Source organism: Pleurodeles waltl, chromosome 3_1 (genome assembly GCF_031143425.1).
Source record: "Pleurodeles waltl isolate 20211129_DDA chromosome 3_1, aPleWal1.hap1.20221129, whole genome shotgun sequence".
Classification (NCBI taxonomy): Eukaryota; Metazoa; Chordata; class Amphibia; order Caudata; family Salamandridae; genus Pleurodeles; species Pleurodeles waltl.
This window is the reverse complement of record NC_090440.1, coordinates 210,725,604-210,748,200: the sequence shown is the minus strand read 5'-3', so window position 1 is coordinate 210,748,200 and position 22,597 is coordinate 210,725,604. Positions and strand designations below refer to the sequence as shown.

At 45.8% G+C, this 22,597-nt stretch overlaps 1 protein-coding gene across 2 annotated transcripts in view; it reads left to right on the top strand.

The window, feature by feature from the left end:
• Positions 1-5,324, top strand: part of CCDC33 (coiled-coil domain containing 33) — an 808,167-nt gene extending 802,843 nt beyond the window's left edge. The window contains exon 23 of one of the 2 annotated variants that reach the window (XM_069222214.1): positions 4,261-5,324. In XM_069222214.1, coding sequence (XP_069078315.1) covers positions 4,261-4,323 — 63 coding nt within the window. In that variant the 3' untranslated portion in view covers positions 4,324-5,324. The remainder of the gene's footprint in view (positions 1-4,260) is intronic. The other variant, XM_069222216.1, reaches the window with a different exon arrangement.
• Positions 5,325-22,597: the final 17,273 nt, after the last annotated feature.

Below are 22,597 nucleotides of genomic sequence, written 5' to 3'. Positions count from 1 at the left end.
AAGGGCTGTCTCTTCCATGGGGTAACATTAAATTACCACATTACATTTAATAAGTATTAATTTCAACTGGGTACAGGTAGATATTTCAAGTTTGGTGTCTAAAGAATTGTTATTTTAAATTATTTTTAATGGTAAACTGGAGTTAAAGTCACAATTCTGAAAATTACACTGTTAGAAAGTTGGCAACTTCTTGCTTCAACTATTTCATGCCTGCAGCCTGTATTCTGGGTCATATGACTACGTGTATCTAGCAGTAAGTCATTGTGTATTGCTCACAGACAGTGAGACAAAGGGGGAATAGGTGTTCTCAGCATGGGCCATCTCTTTCTTGATAGGGAGAGAAGCTAATGCATACCGCACTTACACATCTCAAAAAAACCTCTGCCTCAGCACACACAAAGGGTTTCACACTAGTCTTTTGTGCCCTCTGGCAAGCTGGTGCCAAGGCAAGGCAGGGAGGCGGAAAAATTCCAGAAACCTCTAGGAGTGGAAACCTCCAGAACCTCTCTAACATCAGAGCTGGCACCAAGTATAAATATTGGACCCTCAGATCCAAATTTTCAGTACAGCACTGGACCTGTGGAAGACTCAAAAGGATTACTGAACTGCTCCGCTGCAAGAAGGATTCCTATTCTGCTTCCTGAGTGAGAAGGACTGGACCTGCATCTTTAAACAAGTACCATCAGAGTGTGTTCAAGGGCCAGTTGACTGGCCTTCAGATCAGAGCCTCAGGGGCAGAAAAGGCTCCAACCACCTTGAACTCAGCACCTCGACTGGGGTGTGAGCCCTACTACGCAAGTGGTGCCACCTCAGTCCTGAACACTTGGAAGTGGACTTGAAGGGTGCTCTGTCAGTCCAGTTGTGGTCCTAGCAGAACTGATGCAGTGGAACACATCGCCTTGTACCTCCACATTAGAATCGCAGCAGCACAGCACAACCTTGACGCAGCTCCTCAGAACAGACACTGCACAACACAGCACAACACACCCTCTTTGCAGGACCTTGCATCGCAGCCGTGCACCTATTCAGACCAGCTGCTGTGTGATGCATCCTCAATACAGGGTCTCACATCGCAGCCCCACAGCTCCTCGGATCAGCTGCTGTTTAATGCATCCTCAAAGCAGCACCTCACACCCTCCGCTGCCAATGTATCTTCAACACAGGATCACGCAAAGCTGTACAATCTGGTTTTAAGTTACTTTGTTCAGAGGGCCTAACTGGGTCCTTGTATCTAGCCCAAGCTTCATCATAGTAGGCCTGAACTTGTGACTTTGTCCCTATCCAGCGCAACTAGATAACCACGGTTGGAACTTTGCGCTTTTGAGCATTGTTTCAAATGATATTCTATCAACAAATAACATAATAATCACAACAATGTTAAATTAAACCTACCACACCCACAAACACATACAATTACATCAAAGCACATAAATAGCACAGTTAGCTCATAACTTGACAACCACTTGAAGCCAAGCAGTGGGCATATGTACACCCAGTAGGAAAAAAAAAAAAGTGCAGTTTCCTTCAACACATAACTTTAAACTCGTTACCTTCATGTATTTGAATCTGTGGTATCTTTATTAAATTTTCTATTGAAAGTGAGAAAGAGAAAAGTGTCACTGGTTCCTTGCAGTGTAGATAACCAAAGTGTACAAGGAATTCATGCTGTAGGTAGTTTAGAACTTTCTTTACCTGGAGTTTTGTGTAACTTATATCATGCAGTTTGCTAGATATTCTGCAGCTTTTCTTCTGTTTCACAATGTTCTCCTATCTTGCATTCTCTGATCCCTCTCTTCATTGAAATTTGGTCTGCTGCTATTACCCCTTCTTTCACATATCAAACAAAAGGATATTAGGTACTGATAGAGCACTGCCTAGTGTCACAAAATTGACTTTAGCCCGTCACTGAAAGCGTAAGGATTGCCCTTCCCTGGCTCAGTGGCATCCCTGCGTTGACAATATAATGGCCATGGGATGCTTACACATTCACTTTGGACAATAGTGTGAAAGGGAGTGAAGAATTGGTGTGTTATTGGAATAACAATCCACAGGAGTATGTCTTCAGGGGAAGGAAGTACCCTGCTCTCCCCAGAGCTATACTCTTACTTGGCAAGCTCTATGAGAATGAGCAAGGTTATATGTACCCAGAGAATTAATGCAAATCACGAATGCGTGTTCACGAGAAACCATTCCTCCATCAGTTAACCTTGGATACAGAGCGGTTTAATGCTTCTCTGAATCGTGTGCAAGGAGGAATGAGGCTGTACCAGGAGATATATTGACATCAGGAAAACTTTTCTACAATTAGAACTGTCTGCGAGGAGCACTGGTCTTGATAACATAGGCCCTCATTCTGACCCTGGCGGTCGGCGGAGAGACGGCGGTCGGACCGCGAACAGACCGGCGGTATTAAAAATGGCATTCTGACCGCGGCGGTCCCCGCCGCGACCGACCGCCACTTCTCCACTCCGACCGGCTGGAGTTTGCGCACTCCGGCCCGGCGGTCGTCCCAAGACCGCCAAGGGTATTATGACCCTGCCTACTGCCGCGGTTTCTTGCGGGCGGGAACCGCCGTGCGAACCATGGCGGTAAGCACTATCGGGGCCAGGGAATTCCTTCCCTGGCACTGATAGGGGTCTCCCCCACCCCCCACTACCCACCCGAGTCCTCCCCCCACACCCTCCACCCCCCTGCCACCCCCCAGAGGTGGTACGAACCCCCTCCCCACCCCCAGCCCGACATGCATATACATGCACCCCGACATGCACACACCCCCAACATGCACATATACACACCCCCTACACACACATACACAACGGGGACACATACCCGCACACATACATGCAGACATGCGCACCTGCCGAACAGCACACATTACCCATAGACACAGCAGCACCCCCCGCCCGCATACACGCACTCACACACCCCCTCTACACACTCACACGCACACCCCCATGCACGCCCACATCACACAACACCCCCCCACCCCCTCCCCTCACGGACGATCAACTTACCTTGTGCGTTGGTCCTCCGGGAGGCGACGGGAGCCATGGGGAGGTGACCGCCAACAGAAGACCGCCAACAGAAGACCGCCACACAGAAATGTGGGTCGTAATTCTGTGGGCGGTGTTCTGCTGGCGTGGCAGTGGAGGTTGACCAGTCTCCACTTTCCCGCCGACCGCCAGTGTGGCTGCTGGCGGTTTTCCGGCGGAACGCTCCCAGCGGTCAGAATGCGCACAGCGGCATACCGCCGCGGTCGGCGGTCTTCACCGCGGCGGTAACTCGGCGGTCTTGCGAAAAGACCGCCAGGGTCAGAATGAGGGCCATAATGTCTGTGTTGCTAGTATGCACTCTGTCTATCGGGAAACTGTCATGATAGATTCTGTCCTTTAGGAATACAATAGCACGAGAAATAATGCTCATCAGATTACAGCTCAAGGAGAGAGTTGATGCCCTATGTGAAAGCTGTGTTGTGGAATAGAATTTCCACTCTAGCCCTGCTCTAAAGAAATGCATTTGCATATCAGAAAACTGTTTCAAGGGAAAATCTCACTTGCTTCAAGGACTCTTCTGCCTCACTGAACACTGCAGGCTTCTTTGAAACGTGTGTGTGTGTGTGTTGGGGGAGGGAGGTGGACATCAGGCTTCCAGACACGTTTGATGTCACGTCAGTTAAATGAATGTGGGGCTGTGTGCTCTGAGCAGAAGTAGTTTGGCTGGAGTGGAGGGGAAGCATCAAAAGAGACCACCAAAACGTCAATAATGTATGTTTTGAGATCGGTGGCTGCATCACTTTTCCCCTTCACTCTATTATTGTGCTCTGTGCTCCACTCACCACTGCACTCAGCCCGTGTGTAGTACATCTTTCCCCTATACAGCCCCCATGTTAAGCTTTCTGTCAAAAGCAGGCAGGCCCAATTTCCAGTGTGCAAACTAAGGATGAAAGAAAGTGCACAGAGTCCAAGAAAAGAACACGTTCCACTTTAGAAGCATCCCGCTAAACCAATCAGAATTCTGGTTTCTAAATAGAAGTCAGTTCTAACACCATTAAGGAGCAGAAAGCAAGCCCAGACAAAACCAATGTCATATGTTTTTTAGCTCAACGAGGAGAGTATGTTTCAAGGCTAAAGGCTGCTGTGTTTTTGTCTCCAGCTTCAGCAGGGGCATATTGCAAACCCTTCGTAACAAGCATCCTGACAAAGGCTACAAAGGCTATCACCTAATATAACATGTCTCTACTTTTTTTCTCTCTCTGTGCAGAAAAATGGAACCGATCCTCTGCTCAACTTACGACGACATCAAAAGCTGAACCCCTTGACATGAATGTTCACATTTATAGGATTGAAGGACATTTTGTATACTTGTACATCAGGTTGCGGTCATTGCCTTCTGACATGTTTGGTTTGATCCCGTGGATGAACACAGCGTCTTTTATTGAAATGATACCATATGAAGTGAACAAGAGAAACCAATATTCCTTGAAGGTCTCTTAGACCAGTACATAATGCCTGACTAACCATTCATGCACCTGCCAAGGTTCTTTGTATCATCCAAAATACATAACACACTTTCTGGGCCAAAGGGTATCTATCATTCTCCCTAATTGTCTCGTATTGAATTGAAGCAATATTTACGGAAACTAATTGTGAGGATGTATTTTGAATGGTGAGCATAGTAGATATATTTTGTAAGAAAAGAAGGTAAAGTACAGGAAACGCTATGAGCCGCGAGCAGGGTCCCACAACAGAAACTACACACATCTGCTGTCAGATTTCGAGCAGAGTCCTGACAACTGAAAACTGGGTTATTTCCAGGCAACAGTCTTCCTTTTCACAATCTCCAGTTCGTCCCTTTCTTTACTTGTACATACTTTCTACGATTACTATTTATGGATCGGTAACATAGTTCCAACCCTTCCTGCCCCTATTACGACATTTCAGGGCAACCTGCTTCTGCAAGGCCTATTAACTCAAGTTAAAAATGACTCACAATTGTCAGTTTGTTTGCTTCATAAAACACTTGGTTTGAGGAAACCTTTTCACTTCAAGTTTGAAATTGGCCAACTGATGATTGAAACCTCGAATTCTGTCAGAAGCCATCCCCTTTTGTCCTTGATGATGAGTGAGTTTGTGACCATGTTGTGCAATGCAGGGGGGGGGGGAGATCTGTTATGGTTTGTGACAACCCCAATTCACTTTCACCGCCATGTGAATCATATTCTGTAGACTCGAGTTATGGCTTTTCATCGTGACTGTTTTATGTTTTCTAATGATCGATTTGTATAACATTAGTAATGAAATGACAATAAAATAGTTATTTTTATACATTCCGTGTCTATAGATATGCATTTTGGGGAAACTTAATGAAAACTGTTTCTCTGTTGAATAATTTGAAGTATTTGGGATAGCATTCCAGAACTAAACTTTTCTCACAAGAATGTCTGGAGTCTAGAGGGTAAGTTATTGAGTTGCTAATATTTTGGTGTTAGCGTGTCTGACCATAATAAGTAAACTTGCATGGGGACGTGAATAGGTTGATGAACCTTTTGACTTGCAATTAAGATGCTCCCACCATAACTCCAGTACATTCAAATCAATAATCAATCACCAACACCAATAATCAAAGACATTCAATAACATGAGTAATCAATGGAGTCAGTAATTGTCAAACACCATGACCTCTCAGTCATGAATAACCACACCTTTGGTAAAATTAGAATATTTATTTACTTATATTAACAATGCTAATGTCACGTATGATAATCTCAAAATCAAATTATACACATACAGAAACAACAGTAGCTGTCCAAACCTGCAAAAGAAACGCACTCTAATCAAAGCTTTAACTACTACACATTTTGAGGTTACAGTACAAATCAATAACAAGAACAATTGCACAAACGATATCACATACATTTAGATTGAGCAAAGAAATTCATCAACGTTATTCCTTATGGCACATTCTCATTAGTGAGGATCCTTTTCTAACAACTGATTACCATCATCATGTTGGGCTTCATGCAAAACAATTTAGCAAACACAAATTTGGAAAACATCTAACTATGGCTCTGTCAAACAGTGCGGTTTGTACCTAGAAAGAAAAACAAATAGACATAACAAACACATGGGTACAAGAATACCGCTCCTCAATTGGATCAGCAAGCTAATATAGTCTTCGTCATCAGGACATCAATTCGTTCAGCAAGGCATCAGGATTCAGCATCAAAGTTCAGAGAAGGCAGTCTTTAAGCTTTAATGTTGAGCATGTCTTTTGTCAAGAAGCACAAGAAATTATTGACAGTGGCAAAAGGCAAAAACACAACGGCAAAATCATGATTTCTTCTCAGTGTAGTCCTCTTAAGTTAAATTTCCTAAAATTACTTCCCAAGTCCCTATTGGTCAAGGGATCGCATGTTCATACCTTGTTCAATAAAACTAAAACTTCAAATCTATGAAATCTACCTCTACTCCCTTCACATGTCGCTGATTTGCTTCTCTTGTAATGTTCTCATCATCCAGCCTGTCAGGTAACAATATTGTTGCAGCTTATACTCCAGTCGGTGTCTCTATTGTTCTCCTCTGAGAAAGTCAGTCTTACACACATTACACTCAAATTGTTACATTTAGCAAGAGCAGCATCTTCTAGCAATCAGTTCTCATGAGAAAGACTTTTAGCTACGAGCACATTTGGACAGTACAATGAAAATCACAGTTTAATTCTCTAAGACAGCCATTTTATTAATTGGTTTAGAAATACAGCTTGACATGAGGCCGTGCAACTAGGCCAAGATCTCCGCTAAGTTAAAGCCTACAATTAATAAAGCTAATACATAATGCATAACCCTCAATATGGCTTATTACCACATTAATCAAACATATTCTTAACATTTCATATTAATAAGCCATTAATAAGTATACTTCATGAACATTGATGGCCACTCATCCTGGTCACATTTTCAAATGCGTGCATTATTTTTCAACATTATTACATTTTCTATGAATTTCCATTACTCAGAATACATGAACACTCATTAATATTTTTATTAAACCTCCTGCACTAGCACTGGTGCTTAAGTCATAGGGGCTCTCTGAAATTCCGCTTGGTGTTATAAAGGCTTGTGTTCTCCTACAAATATTCCATCCGTCTATGGCTATAACAAAAAAGAACGACACTCTATCTTGCTATATTTACCAGAGTATCCGGTCTGTCTATTTTTACACTGGTTACTGAAGTTTTCCACTTAGGGTTTTGGCATGAAAGGAAGAGGTTGACCCACTGTTCTACTGCTCTCCTAGTGTGAAGCCTGGTAGTAGATGTGCAGCACACTGAAGATGGAGGGTGGAAAGGTTTTGGTTTCGTCTGCGAGGTAGCTGTGAGAGCTGTCTCGTATGTGAGTGCGGTGGCTGGTACATAGTACTTTGGGGGAAAAAACAACAATTTTATCAGAATTCAGAAGGATCAATAGGCTTGACCTGCCTAGCTTCTCTGCCCACCCTCTCAATATCTGAACCTTAAAAATGTCAGAAAATGAGATGAGGTGACAGTCTGTGCAGGGCCTGAGAACTTTGCATCTCTACTCCTGCCATCTCCAGTCCTCGACCTCACCTCTTTGAGCTCCTGGCAGCTCTTTTCCAATTATAAGCACCATTAGGATTTAGGCTGTGGATAGTTGTAGGCAGCTACTCCTTTTCTTCTTAGCCCCTGGGGCACCTGCTTGGTCCTGGGACCTTCACTTTCCAGCCCCCATCACCCACCAGTGTTCCTGCGTTCACCAGAAGAGGACAGCGTCGAACCAGTCGGGACGCACTGCATGGAGGTGCAGAGACATGGGCACTGTCGCTGCCTGCAGGTAAGTTGGGAGATAGGCAAGGGGTATGGGACTGAATGTATGCATTTGTGGATTCAACTGTGTGCTCAATCGAGTGTTCCTGTTTCTTAGTGTCTTCATCTATGTGCCTGATGCCTCGGGCAGTGGCCAGCACAGAAAAAGGGTGAGGTTGTAAAATTTTACTTTAATTACCATATATGTAACTTACTTCAACCATATTTTTTCTGCACATGCTAGCAAATACCTAAAGAAAGTGCCCGTCTCTGACATTCCATGTCTCTTTTTCACACTTTGGCTCATCATGAGATGAGAAAGTATTAATTTGGTTGCTCCGCCAAAATGTTTACATAAATGTTGGAATCTGAGGGTCGTCTTCTTTCTTTCTCATGATCTCAGTCTGCATAGTCCTGGATGCTCCATACATCTTTAACTTGTTCCTCATTGCAAACCTGTGTGCACTTCCCTATAAATTTGTGCTATGTCCTTCCTTGCTGAGCTTGCTTCAGCACAATTTGCCTGGCAGCGCTCTGGCTTACTGAATCTGTGATTCAGAATCTAATTTCTGTTTTGCTAATACTTTTTTAGGCTTTGATTGACACGTAAGTGGAATTTCTTTGACAACATGCACAATATTGCTCTTGGGCAAATACATTCTCTTGATCTTCTATCCAAGGCTTAATGATGGTTCAACAACGAAACATTGAACATTCATGACGATAACCTGATTTTTTCTGGCATATCTGCATACCATCCATGAATAGTAGTGGGGCATTATGGGAGCATCATCTACTTGCTTGACGTACTGGGTGTTCCTGGTGATGTCCTCTTTATACCTCACATGCTAAAAGCCCATTCTTGATGTATTTTGGGAAATTTTAGCAGAATTCTTCCCATCCTTGGCATTTTAGTGGCCAATCTTTGACATAGTAGGCATTCATGGTGACAGTTTGTTTATTCCTAACACACTAGTGCATAATGGGATATGAGCGACTTACTTGCCCTCATTACATGTTCCCTGTTCATTCTTTGACGAAATAGCGAGGACATAATGAATGATACCATCATGCATAGGCCCATGAGTTAAAAGGGATTATGACTTAAACTTCCCAGAATGGGAACACCTTGTCAGATATGGAATTACAAGGCGTTTTACCACAGTAATTCACTAAATCCGGGGATTTTAACATAGATATTTACGACCTTTTCTTGGTTGTTGAAAGGTTGAGAGATCTCGAGGGAGCATTGTCTGCTTCCCCATTTAGTGCTAGATCGGGGAAGTGGGGTCCGGGCTGTGCTACTTATTAGTGAGATTTAAAAATGTTAATGATTCATATGGTCCTAATCGATGAAGTAATGATGTTACACTTGAAACTACTTGATTATTTTGTTTAGAAGTGTGATTAAAAATGTAGCATAATATGCCAATTTTTGTGCAAGGCACCATTATTTTGAAATGGATGCAGTTTCTAGAATTTAACTTGTCTTGCTCCTGTCTTTCTCCCTCCCAGTGTCCTACTGCAAGTCGTCTCTCCCCACAGTTTCTGCAGGGCACAGAATGCTATGACACGGGAGGCAAACTATAAGAAGATGCGAATTGTAAACTAAACCTTCCATCGTGTAACTGACGCATAATTTTGAAGGATTTATGCTTGAAGTTCTGAGGCAGGCATCCAGAAGAAAATAATTCTACAAGCTATTGTTTCATATTATGTTGTACATCTCGAGTGTAGATGATGAAGAAGCAAGCAGAATAGTTCTCTTACAATAAGAAATGGGTTATTGTTAAGGAACTTTGGCCCTCATTATGACCCTGGCGGTCCATTGACCGCCAGGGCCGCTGTGGTGGTCTCACCGCTATATTACGACTTAGGTGGTTTGGGCACTGCCAAACCGCCACATCCTGTCCGTTCCGCCGCTTTACCACAGCCAGCCGGACTGGAGGTTTCCACCTACAGCCCAGTGGGAGTCTGATGACCGCTAAGGTCATTCCGACTCAGGACACCACCAACATTTGCCTGGATATCTTATTGCCACAAAATGCTGCGGTAAGGTATCTTGATGAAAGGAACTTGCGTTCTTGTCGCTGGGATACTCACCCAAACACCCCCACACACACACAAGCATGCACTAACATACACAATATCACACACAGACACACCCCCCACTCACACATGCACTCACAACATTCACCCCCATAGACACGCATACATACCCATACACATCACCCATGCATGCATACACTCTCCATCCCCCACCCCTTCCCTTCAACTACATACATGAATACGTGCACCTGCACGCACTCACTCACACCCCTCCTTACCCCATACCCATTTACCCATGCACACTGCCCCACCCCGATTCACATGCATACACACGCATCACCACTGCCACATTTACACACACGCATACACACACGCATGCACAGACACTCCCCCCATTCATGACACGCATACACACACACTTACACACACCCAGTCACTCCCCCACCCCCTTATGGACGGCACTTACCTCGTCCGACGAGTTGCTCCTCCGTTAGGGGACGGGACCGGTGCTCCCACCGCCGGCACTGCCACACCACCAGAAGACTGCCACACAGCACTACTGGTTGTAATTCTGTGGGTGGTCTTTTTCTGGTGTGGCGGTGCCAGTGGTGGAACTGCCGTGATGAATGCCACCGGATATCTGACCACTGGCGGTGCAGATATCCGGTGGCAGTCATTGGACGGCTGTCTTGGCAAAGGACTGCAGCAGTCATAATGAGGACCTTTGTGTTTGTTTTTGATTTGACAGTGTGATCTAACCATGATCCTACAATAGTGAATTTGTAGTTTTATTTATTGTTATGCATACATTATATATAAAAAACCCTAGTTCTGAAGGTCCGGCAGTGACTTCTTATTTTCCTCCCAGGAGACTGACTGATTTTTTTTAGACCTGTTTGAGAATTTCTTGCCCTCCCTTGAGATGCTGCCAGTATTCTTTATGAGTTTGCCACTTAAACCTTAGAGAGAATTATTTGCCTAAATAGGGATTATATAATGATTTGTAATTCTACAGTTTGCATCTGAGCCCTTATAGCAAATATATGTATTTCTCTGTATTGCTTGTATTAATAATTCTGTAATAAATTCTTTTTAACTCTATTTTTGATATTTAACGCAGTTATTCACGGTTCCAGTTTCTATTTTGGCTTTACGCTGCTAAATTAGGCCCACATTATAACAATGGCGATAATAAATGGTTACCGCCACAAGAAGGGTGGAAATCCGGCAGTGATCATACTGGCGGACAGTGGTAAGCTGGCGCCGCTACTACCAGCACCACCACACCAGTTGAACGCTGCCATCCGTATCATGACCTGTGATACAGCCTGGCGGTGTTCTGCTGGCGGGGCGGTGCTGGTGGTAGTAGCGCCAGTTTACCACCGTCCGCCAGTACGATCACTGCCGGATTAAGTCGGGCTTCCAGCAGGGGAGGGGAGTGGGAGGGTGGGGGGTGTTGTGTGTGCGTGTCTGAATGTGTGCATAAATGTGTGAGTGTGTGTGTGAATGAGTCTGTGTGTGTTGTGTTGTTTGGGTGGTTGTATGCGTGTGAGTGAATGCGTGTAAGAATGGTGAAATGAGTGCGTGTCTGTATGTCAGTGTGATCGTTGTAAGAATGTGTGCAAGCATGTCTGGAACTATGCGTGTATGAATGCATGTTTGCCAGTGTGACTGATTGGGTGTATGCCTGGTGCGTGTCTGCAGGTGTGTGCATGTATGGGGAGTGATTGTGAGGATCCGCGGGGGAGAAGTGGCATGTGAGGATTGAAGGGTGTGCGGGATGTGTGTGAGGATCACTTAGGGTGGGGGAGGTTTGGTGGAGAGGGAGTAGGGGGTGTCAGGTGTGTGGTGGAGGTGGGGAGCCGCCTACCCATGACAGGGAAGGAATTCCCTGTCACCATTAGTTCCTACCGCCATGGTTTTCGAGGCGTTGCTAATGCCACGAAAACCATGGTGGTAGGCAGGCTCGTAATGCCACTGGTGGTACTATGCTGGACGCCGGGCTGGAGATTGACACCTCATGCCAAGCGGCTGATACCACCATGGCGGTATGAGTGGAGAAGTGGCAGGTTGGGGTACTACCACCACCTTTCCACTCACCGCCGAGGTCATAATGAGCCCTTTATTGTTTTATTGATTCAGGAGTAGTCTCTTACCCCTAGATCAACAAGAGATTCTGGAGTTGAACTGCCTGAGGTAAAAATCGGGGTGCATAAAACATTGGGGTTCAGACAACTTATTGTGGTTCAGCTCCCACAACTTCACCCACCGTCTCTGTCTTGTTCCCAGTCACAGTGTTTCCTGGTGTGGATCCATATGTGGGAAATCCCGGTCAAGTGTTTCCTGGACTTTTGGGTCTGTAAACGATAGTTGAAAGAAAGCAATATCTCCCCTGTGTATTTCTCCAGGCAACCCCTAATGAGGGCAACAATCTGGATATGCATGGCAAACGAGTTTGTTGATGGCATTCCTGCTATCCATTTTATTATGTTGGTTCATCCTTGATATAGTGTGGGTGTTCTTCACAAGATTGTGGCTATCTGTTGCATTATGGTGGCACTCACAAAATTATGCCAACCCTTGTCTTACTATGGCAATTCATAATATATTTTTTTGAATGTCCCTGTTACAATGGTAGTGAAAATCCTAGCCCTTAGATGGGTGTCTCTGGTAAATGATGATATACCGGTGATAAACTGGCATGAAAAGCTCCATCTCTCCGTGTGTGTGCTCAGTAGAAATTGCATGCTGTTGTTTGAGGGCCAAACATGTACGAGAAATAAACACCTGGAATGTCAAGGCAAAAAGCACTGTTTTTAATTGAAACGACAATCTTCTATTTGGAAGGAATATGGGCTTGGTCAACCACATTCCGTGTCTGTATTTTATGATGGATTGTCTGTATTTTCAAAAACTGTCAGGCCGATTTTTCAAACATAATGGTTTCTTTTGAGAAATATATTGAAATCTGATATCCTTGGAATAATTTAAGCATTACCTTGGGAGATTTATAACTGATTTTTGTTCCTTCATCCAGAAGCCACTTACTGATATGCTTGTTATTTCATGCCATCAATGAATGAATTACTTCACTTATAATGGTAAAAACCGCTGTCTTCGGCTTGAACATGTACCATTAATGGTGAATGACACAAATATTGTTTCAAAAGTATGTATTAAGTAAAATACAGTTTTTACATTTAGATATTTTATATCAGTTATATTACTTTATATATTAGTATTACTAGGATAATTGTTTCATATTTTTTAGTATAGTTTGTAAGTTCAATGTTTAATTAGAAATGTATAATTCAGCAAAAAGTTGTAGGGAAATATGGGAAGAGGTTATTTAAATAATAAATTGTTATTTTGTATTTTAATTTTTCATGGTAAAAACATATTTAACCGGTAATTCTATATGTCGTTTATTTAATTGAATATGTGTTATTTTAATTATTTTGGTGTATTTTGTGATCTGCAGTGTGTCATTTTAAATTTCTATTCTTTCTATAGTTTAACTTCTAATTAAACAGTGAGGTACTGTCGAGAATACAGGTGGAAATTATTTAAATTATAAATTATATTATTTTTACATTTTCAAGGTTCATTAATTATTGTGAAACTGTGTCTGTAAAGGATTTGATCATTTTAAGTTTTTAAGTGTATTTTGTGATTTTTGTCATTTAAAGTTTCTATTGTTTAATTACTAAAATGTTTTATGCCTATACGATAATTTTTTGAAAAAATGTAGAATATAATATTGGTCAGTTTAGTATAGTTGTACTAAAACATTTTTAATGTATGTATTACATATTATTTAGTATGTTAATCTAGGTGTTAGTAGTATGATACTTTTTATATATTTTTTGTATAGTTTGTAGGTTTTAATATGACATTTTTTACATTTAATTAGTAATTTAAATGTTAGTAGTGAATTGCTGGGTTTGTATGGGGAAGGATGGGAAGGTATTTATATTATATTTTTCATTCATTTTTATATGTTAATTAACGTAAATGGAAGAAAGCCAGAGCTCCGAGATAGGTGTTTCCATGAAGTTTATTTGTGATATGTTTCAGCTCAAAGGCTCATTTCTCAAATGAAGCACAGGAGTTACAGATTAGACATAAAAAAGGACAAAACGTACTTTGTGGGAATATGTGTTGCATCAATAGAAACAGAGTCAGTTTTCCAAACAACTGCCATGTTGTTTCACAAACATTCATTATAAATCAAGACAACTATAATAGATAGCGATGATAGGTGAGTCACATATAAAAGACCCTCATATACCATGTGATAAAGTGAAAGTGTAACACAATACGTGTAATATAAAACAAAAATCATTGATGGAGCATACAATTCATTAATCCATTCTCAATCAGTGATAATATGCAAAATGTAATACAGAATATATCATAGATCATAACATAGTGAGCCGCAGCACAATTCCATAAGATTCCATAAGATAGGTGTTGAATTCATACTACTCATGCCCATGATAATTATTAGTATCTTTCTAGTCATAATCATATAGATTGTCCATACTGCACAGGCTCAATGGTTAAATAACAGATACTCACTCAAAGGAGAGACGTGTTTTGAATACAATCAAAGTATCCTATTCAGGACTGTACTCTCTGTAGGACCACAAATCCATGATGGGATTGCCTCTAACACATGATCACACTTATAAAAATCCAAAGTAATAAGTTCTAACCACGTCAAATGACATAGAGGCCCCAAAGGAGTATCACACAACTATCTTTTGGGCAAAGATAATATACTGTGGTAACCATCTGGCAGACTAGCCTCTCTTTAATGTGGCAACATTTGTCATAACAGTTTACTGTGTATCCAAATTATGAAACAAATGAAAACATAGGAGCAAACAAAAACACACAATGTCTAAGGGAACAAATGCTTGCAATTCAATAATAATAGTCTCTTAAAAAGTCTAATTTTACCAAGTGTGTGTGGCCAGTTTTTCCTCCGTATTCAAACCTCCTTAATTTTTGCTTTCTAGTTCGATAATATATCTGCCATCGAACTGCCTCAATGTCTTGATTCTGTTACCTGCTATTCTGCTTGGGGAACCCTGGCTATGCCAATAAATGCTAATAAATCCACATGAGACTCCTGTTTTTCTGCAAGTTACATTGCTGCCAGGTGACTTGGGTTCTGAAATATTGTCGTATAGCCCTTATGTGCTCAGGACCTGTTTCTTCACTGGGAAATAGTACTTCCCACATACTAAAGTGAGTGAGGACATATTAGGACACATATGCAATAATACGATGTAAGGCTACTCCTCAACATTATTTCTTTGTCCAGTATGTTTAGTTTCCGTGGGCTTCAAGTCACTATGCATGAACGTGTCCCCCAAAGACTTTCTGTAGGTGAAAGAAATGGTGGTACTCAATTTCCTATCTATCACTTTGTCCCTTTTGATTATGACCCTCATTACGAACCTGGCGGTGGGTGATAAAGTGGCGGTGATACCCCCAACAGGCTGGTGGTAAGTACCGCCAAATTATGACCATGGCGGTGAGATCTCCGGTAGACAGCCAATGTACCACACCAGGGCGGAAACAACAGTCACCACGGCTGTAGCTACCTACAGCCAGGCAGAAGACAAAGTACCGCCCACCATATAAAGACACATCACTCCGCCACCTTTTCCGGGGCGGTACCAACGCCATCAAAAGCCTGGAGGAAAAACATCACAGAAGAGAAAGGACTCACCTTCGGAGACACAGGGAAAAACCACGCCACCATGGAACCCGAACTGCAGGTTTTCCCAATGATCTACATTATGCTCCACCTGGAACACCAACGCCAATGAAGACAATGACAGTGAGTACAGCCATCTAGCGCACAAGAGAGGGTGAGAGCAAAAGAGAGTGACACACACACACAACACACACCTGACACACACACACCATACACACAATCATATGCATAACAAAAACAATTTGACCATGAAAATCTGCAGAATAATGCCCAGGCAACAGGAATGTACGAAAATGATTGTAATCAGTCCAACAATAAAATCAACAATCCGATTTACACATTAAACAGATCTGTACACATGTATAAAAAAGGGACACTGCCCAGTCCATAGTTCACAGGCCCACATGGCCACAGGGCAAAGTCCAAGGCCCCACTTGAATCCTGCCCCAATCCAGAGAGAACACTGCAGGGAAATCAGTTGGCAAGTAGGAAGGCACATCAGGGGGAGGGAGCCACCTCAGCCAGATGCGGTTTTGGAGGGGGCAACATGCCCTGTGCTTGGTCCTGGGGAGTGCAAGGCCACAGTCTCTGGAGTGGGTGACTTGCCCACTGGTTCGAGAGGGGCAACATGCCCTGTGCTTGGTCTTGGGGAGTGCAAGGCCACAGTCTCTGGAGTGGGTGACTTGCCCACTGGTTCTGGAGGGGGCAACATGCCCATTGCTTTGTTCTGGGGAGTGCAAGGTCCACAGTCTCTGGAGTGGGTGACTTGCCCACTGGTTTGGAGGGGGCAACATGCCCATTGCTTTGTCCTAGGGAGTGCAAGGCCACAGTATCTGGAGTGGGTGACTTGCCCACTGGTTTTGAAGGGGGTAATATGTCCATTGCTTTGTCCTGGGGAGTGCAAGGCCACAGTCTCTGGAGTGGGTGACTTGCCCACTTGTTCTGAAGGGGGCAACATGCCCTGTGCTTGGTCCTGGGGAGTGCAAGGCCACAGTCTCTGGAGTGGGTGACTTGCCCACTGCTTCTGGAGGGGGGAACATGCCCATTGCTATGTCCTGGGGAGTGCAAGGCTGCAGTCTCTGGAGTGGGTGACTTGCCCACTGGTTCTGGAGGGGGCAACATGCCCATTGCCTTGTCCTGGGGAGTGCAAGGCTACAGTCTTTCAAGTGGGTGACTTGCCTACTGGTTCTGGGGGGGGCAACATGGCCATTGCCTTGTCCTGGGGAGTGCAAGGCCACAGTCTTTCAAGTGGGTGACTTGCCCACTGGTTCTGCTGGTTCAGCCATTGGAGGCTGGAGTATATGGCGTCCACCGGCAGTGACAGCTGCACTGTGGTGGTTGTGGTGGGAGGCTCCTGCTCAGCCCCTGCACCCTCCGATGGCTGCAGTGTGGTGGTGGTTGTGGGAGGCTTCTGCGCAGCCCCTGCACCCTCCGATGGCTGCACTGTGGTGGTGGTCCTTCCCCTTTTTTGCTGCTGGTGCAGGCTCCTTCCCCTTCTTCGCAGCTGCTGCAGGCTCCTTCCCCTTCAGTATTGTTGACCTGGAATCCTTTTTACCACAAGAAAGTGGTGCTACCACTGGGCCCGTGGAATGTTTAGCTGAGGTGCTTAGCTGGGTCCTTGCTACCCTGCCCGTACGTGCAGGACAGGGGTTAGGGAAATCTGGGAAAAGAAAAGCATTTTAGGGACATTGGGGCAGGAAGAGGGAGGAGTAATGGGAGCGGAGGATGAGGGAGTGGTTGTTGGAGATTTTTGTCTGCTGGATTTAGGTGCAGGTGCATGGGCTGTATGCTGTTGTGAGGTGGATGGTTGTTGAGTGTCTGAGTGCTTGTGTTTGTGTACTTTAGCAGGGGGAACAGACACAGTGGGAGAGGACACAGGGGACGTGTGAATGGATGTTGTGGAGGTGTCTGCCAGTGAGGTGTGTGTTCTGCTTGGTGTGGTGATGATGCTGGTAGTGGATATTGATGTAGTGCATGCAGGTGTGAGTGTGGACGTAACTGGGTAGGAGGTGGAGTAGGAGGAGGAGGAGGCGGAGACAGTGGAGATAGTGGATGTTGTTGTGTCTGCAACTGAATGGTGTTTGTGTGAGTGCCTGTGGGATGAAGTGTGGTGCTTGTGTTTGCCTGTGACACTCTTGGGTCTTGTCTTGTGTGCATGCTCATCTGCCTGTGTGCTTGGGATGGGTTGGGGTTGAGGAGAATGGGACTGGGAAGTGGAAGTTGGAGGGGGGCGGTTGAAACAGGGACAATGGCTGCCATCAGAGAGTAGGCCAGAGCCTGAATCGATCTCTGTTGGGCCACCTATCCACCGTGAATGCCCTCCAGGAATGGATTAGATTGCTGCAGCTGGGCTGCCAGCCCCTGGATGGCATTCACAATGGTTGTTTGCCCTACAGAGATTGATCTCAGGAGGTCAATAGCCTCCCCACTCAGGGCAGCAGGACTCACCGAGGTAGGGCCTGAGGTGCCTGGGGCAAAGGAGATGCCCACCCTCCTGGGTGAGCGGGCACGGGCAACTCGCTGAGGGGCTACTGGGAGGGTGGTGCTGGTACGGGGATGGCGGCTGTACTTGTAGCTGGGATGGTCACAGAGGTGCCCGCCACCACCAGGGAGCTCTCATCAGAGCAGGCATCAGAGTCTGTATTGTCCCCTCCAGTCTCAGCAGTGGTGCTCCCATCGCCCTCTATCCCACTGGTGCCCTCAGCGTCAGTGGACTCTGCTTCCAGGGTCCTGTGGGATGCAGCTCCCTCTGTCACCGGTGCCTCTGCTCCTCCCCCAGATGATGCTAATGCACATAAGGACAGGATGACAAAACAAGAAAGGGGGAGAGAGAGAGACAAAGGATACACTGGGTCAGTGACTGCACCAACATCACCGTTGGCGTACACAGCACCCTCACACACAGGGAACAGGCCTACACATGGCACTACCAGTGAAATGTCTACTCAACAAGGAATGAGGAGGGGTACACACCGCCAACTGCAGCACACCTGGGACCCACGCAGCCCTGACCAGTAGTGAATACTAACAAGCTAGGTAAGCAGTATTTCACAATTAAACCCTTAGCCACCAGAGGACCTACGCTGCTATGTCTGACCTGGTATAGGGGCACACACTTACACACAACCACTACCCGGATACCACCCCTCTAGGCGTGAGTTTCAATGATAGCCACTGTACTCAGCCCCTTGTGGCTGCTGTGATGCTCTTAAGCGCCCATCCAGCTCAGGGTAGTCCACTGCCAGTATGGAGGCCATCAGGGGGGCCAGGGTCCAAGGGGCACCCTTTCCTCATTGGGAGGCCATCCCCAGGTAGCACTCCACAGTCTTCCCTGCCCAGCGTCTCAGGTCCTCCCACCGTTTTCGACAGTGGGTGCTCCGCCTGCCATTGACCCCCAGGGTCCGCACGTCCTTGGCGATGGCACGCCATATTCCTTTCTTTTGATAGGTGCCGACCTGCAGAGGCAATACAGACAGGAGAACACCATTAGACAAACAGTCCAGCCAGTCACACAAATGGCCCACCATACTTGTTTCTATCACCATTGGCACACACATAGGCCAGCACACGTGTACACTGCCAAGAGGACACCCACCCACCCCCTTATATAAGACCTTCACACACAACTCCATGCATTCATGCCACATGCATCATGGCCACAGTGCACTCACCTGTTGGTCTGGAGGCCCGTACAGCAGTCCGTAATGGGGTAGGACCCCATCCACCAGTTTCTCAAACTCCTCTGAAGTGAAGGCTGGGGCCCTTTCCCTAATCACAGGGGCTATGGTAGGTTCCAGACACAGGTCACAGCAGCACATGCAGTGTAGGTCCTCTCCTATGGAAGGTCAGGAAACAAGTGAGGAATCTGATAGAAAATGGCAGTCACGTCCACTGCGGTGCATACCGTCACCGCCGGCGTAGATCACCATTGACCTCTGTACCCCATATGGCCCAATTATAACCAATGAGGAATTGCACGGCGGTTCACGACCACCTACCACCACGGCCCACAACGTCAGCGGCTTTACCTCACTTCCACCTGTCCCTCCACACAGGACATGCAGACGCCATTTCAGGGGGGGTGAACAGGCTTATTGATTAATGCTGCGCCACAGGATAAATAGGCACATACTTCACAAATGACACTGTCCCATAACATGTTTGCACATTGCAGACTGCTGTTGTGGCTCTATTGTTCAGTTTGTGACAGCCTACTCACTCTTTTGTCCCACAGATACCTACCACTGCGGATAAATAGGAGATGGAGTCATGCCCCGTGTACAGACCCCTGATGGACTTGGCCACATTGGAGGACATTCACATAATATTCACCTATAGACTGGACCGGGCTACAATCACAGAGCTGTGTGCCCAATTGGAGTCTGACCTGATATCTGCTATCCGTCACCCCTCTGGCATCCTCCCTCTTGTCCAAGTGCTATCAGTTCTCCATTTCCTGGCAACTGGTTCTTTCCAAGTGACAGTGGGCTTGGCAGCAGGAATGTCACAGCCAATGTTCTCAAATGTGCTAACAAGAGTGTTTTCTGCCCTGATAAAACACATGTTCATCTACAGTGCATTCCTCCAGGTTGAGGATCTGGCCACTGTAAAGAGTGTTTCTGCCCTGATAAAACACATGTGCATCTACAGTGCATTCCCCCAGGTTGAGGATTTGGCCACTGTAAAGGCCGGATTCTATGCAATGGGACAGATCCCCAATATAATTGGTGCAATTGACAGAACACATATAGCATTTGTCCCCCCCCTCCAGAATGAAAAGGTATTCAGGAATCGTAAGAGTTTCCACTCCATGAATGTGCAGATGGTGTGCTTGTCGGACCAGTGCATCTCCCACGTCAATGCTAAGTATCATGGGTCAGTGCATGATGCCTTTGTCCTGAGGAATAGCAGCATTCCAAATGTGATGGCCCAACTACAGAGGGACAGGGTGTGGCTAATAGGTGAGCCATGGTTCCAACCCAGTATATGTTTGTGTATGCCTATGGTGTGGGCCATATAGGATAGTGTCTGGCTAAATGTTGTCCCTCAATATTTGCAGGTGACGCTGGTTACCCAAACATCATGGCTGCTGACCCCTGTGAGGAATGCCAGGACAAGGGCAGAAGAACGTTATAATGAGGCACATGGACAAACCAAAAGAATCATTGAAAGGACCTTTGGCCTCCCGAGGGCCAGGTTCTGGTGCCTCCATCTAACAAGTGGATCCATGTGCTACTCACTCAAGAAGGTCTGCCAGATAGTAGTGGCAGGCTGCATGTTGCACAACCTGGCCCTCAGATGACATGTGCCTTGTCTGCAGGAGGAGGAGACTGGAGATGCCCCTGTGGCAGCAGTGGGCCGTGAGGATAGTGAGGCTGAGGAAGCAGAGCCTGAGGATGTCGACAACAGAACATCTGTGATACGTCAGTATTTCCAATGACACACAGGTGAGACAGTGCAACTTTACATTTCTATGACTTTGGTTGCATTCCGTGTGGCACTGGCATGCTGGCATTAGCCTCTTCTTTGCCCACTGACTGTTACCTCTGGATATTCATTTTGCAGATGTTGGTGATTTGACAAATTCTCCTGGTGTGATCACAACAGCCAGCTACAGGTCATTAATTCTATGCTCATTCTATGTACAGTTCATTTGCAATGGCTGTAGCTGTTTCAACCAAAACATTTGAAATACATGAAATACTCGTAGTAAATTTTAATCCAAGGGTGTTTATTGTAGTGCTAATATATAGAGGGGAAAGTGCAATGGGATGGGGTGATGATGGAGAAACGTCCAGGGTATTGTTCCAGTCTGTTGTAGCACAGGTGCATTGTCCATGGGGACATAGGAAGGGGAGCAATGGCAGTTCAACGTGGACAAGGTGACTGAGTGGGACACACAGGGGACAATCAGGAGAGTCTAATTTCCTGGCTGTGGTCTTGGCAAGTGTCTCTGGCTTCTGTCTGGTTCACAGGGAATGCTTGTGGGGTGGTCCACCTTCTGCAGGGGGAGGAGTGCTGGTGGCCTGTTGGTCCTGTGGCAGGGCCTCCTGGCCACTAGTGGCAGCGGAAGTGGAGGGCTGTTCAGATGACTGGATAGTGGCAGGAGCCCGCTGGTGTGACACCGCCTCCCTCATAATGTTGGTCATGTCAGCACCCCTGCTATGGAGTTCAGGGTGTTGTTGATGGCCTGCAAGTCCTCCCTGATCCCCTGATACTGTCCCTCCTGCAGCCGCCTGCTCTGCTGCACATTGTCTAGGATCTGGCCCATCGTGTCCTGGATGGCTCCCAGGATCTCAGAGAGTGCCTCCTGGAGAGTTGGTTCCCAGGTCCTGTCCTCCCCCTGGTGCACAGCAGTCCTCCCAGTGTTCCTGTTGGCCTGTGCCTCTGTCCCCTGAACGGTGTGCCCACAGCCACTGACTCCAGGTCCCTGATTGTCTTGTGTGCGAGGTGTGGCCTAGTGTCCCTGTACAGGTGGGCACACTGCTGATTGACGTGTCCTGGGGACAGAGGTTTGGGGATGCTGGGTGGGTGCTGTGGTATTGGTTCCTGATAGGGGAGGCTCTGTGATGGTCTGTGACTGGGCTTAGGTGACCGACTGTCCAGTGGTCCCTGATGGGCCATGTAGATCATCCAGATCCTGAAGTCCAGAGTTACTGTCATCACTGTGGGCCTTTTCTGTTAGGGGACTGGAAAGCGATGTCACCTCCTCTCCAGTGACATTGGCTGGGGTACCTGTGGGGATATAAATGATGTATCATGCTTCATGTGTATGGCATTTGTACATCCCTGGCGTCCCCTCTATGGCTGGTGTTGCCCTGCCAGTTGTTGCTTGTGTATGTTGGTGTATGGTAGGATTGTTAGTATGCTGTGCATATTTAGTGATGAGTGTCCATGCAGGGCTGTGAGGGGTGTCCATGCATTGGTACAGGTTGCAGGGCTTGGCATTGGGATTAGTGTGATGTGATGGTGGACTTTGTGGGATGGAGTGGAGTG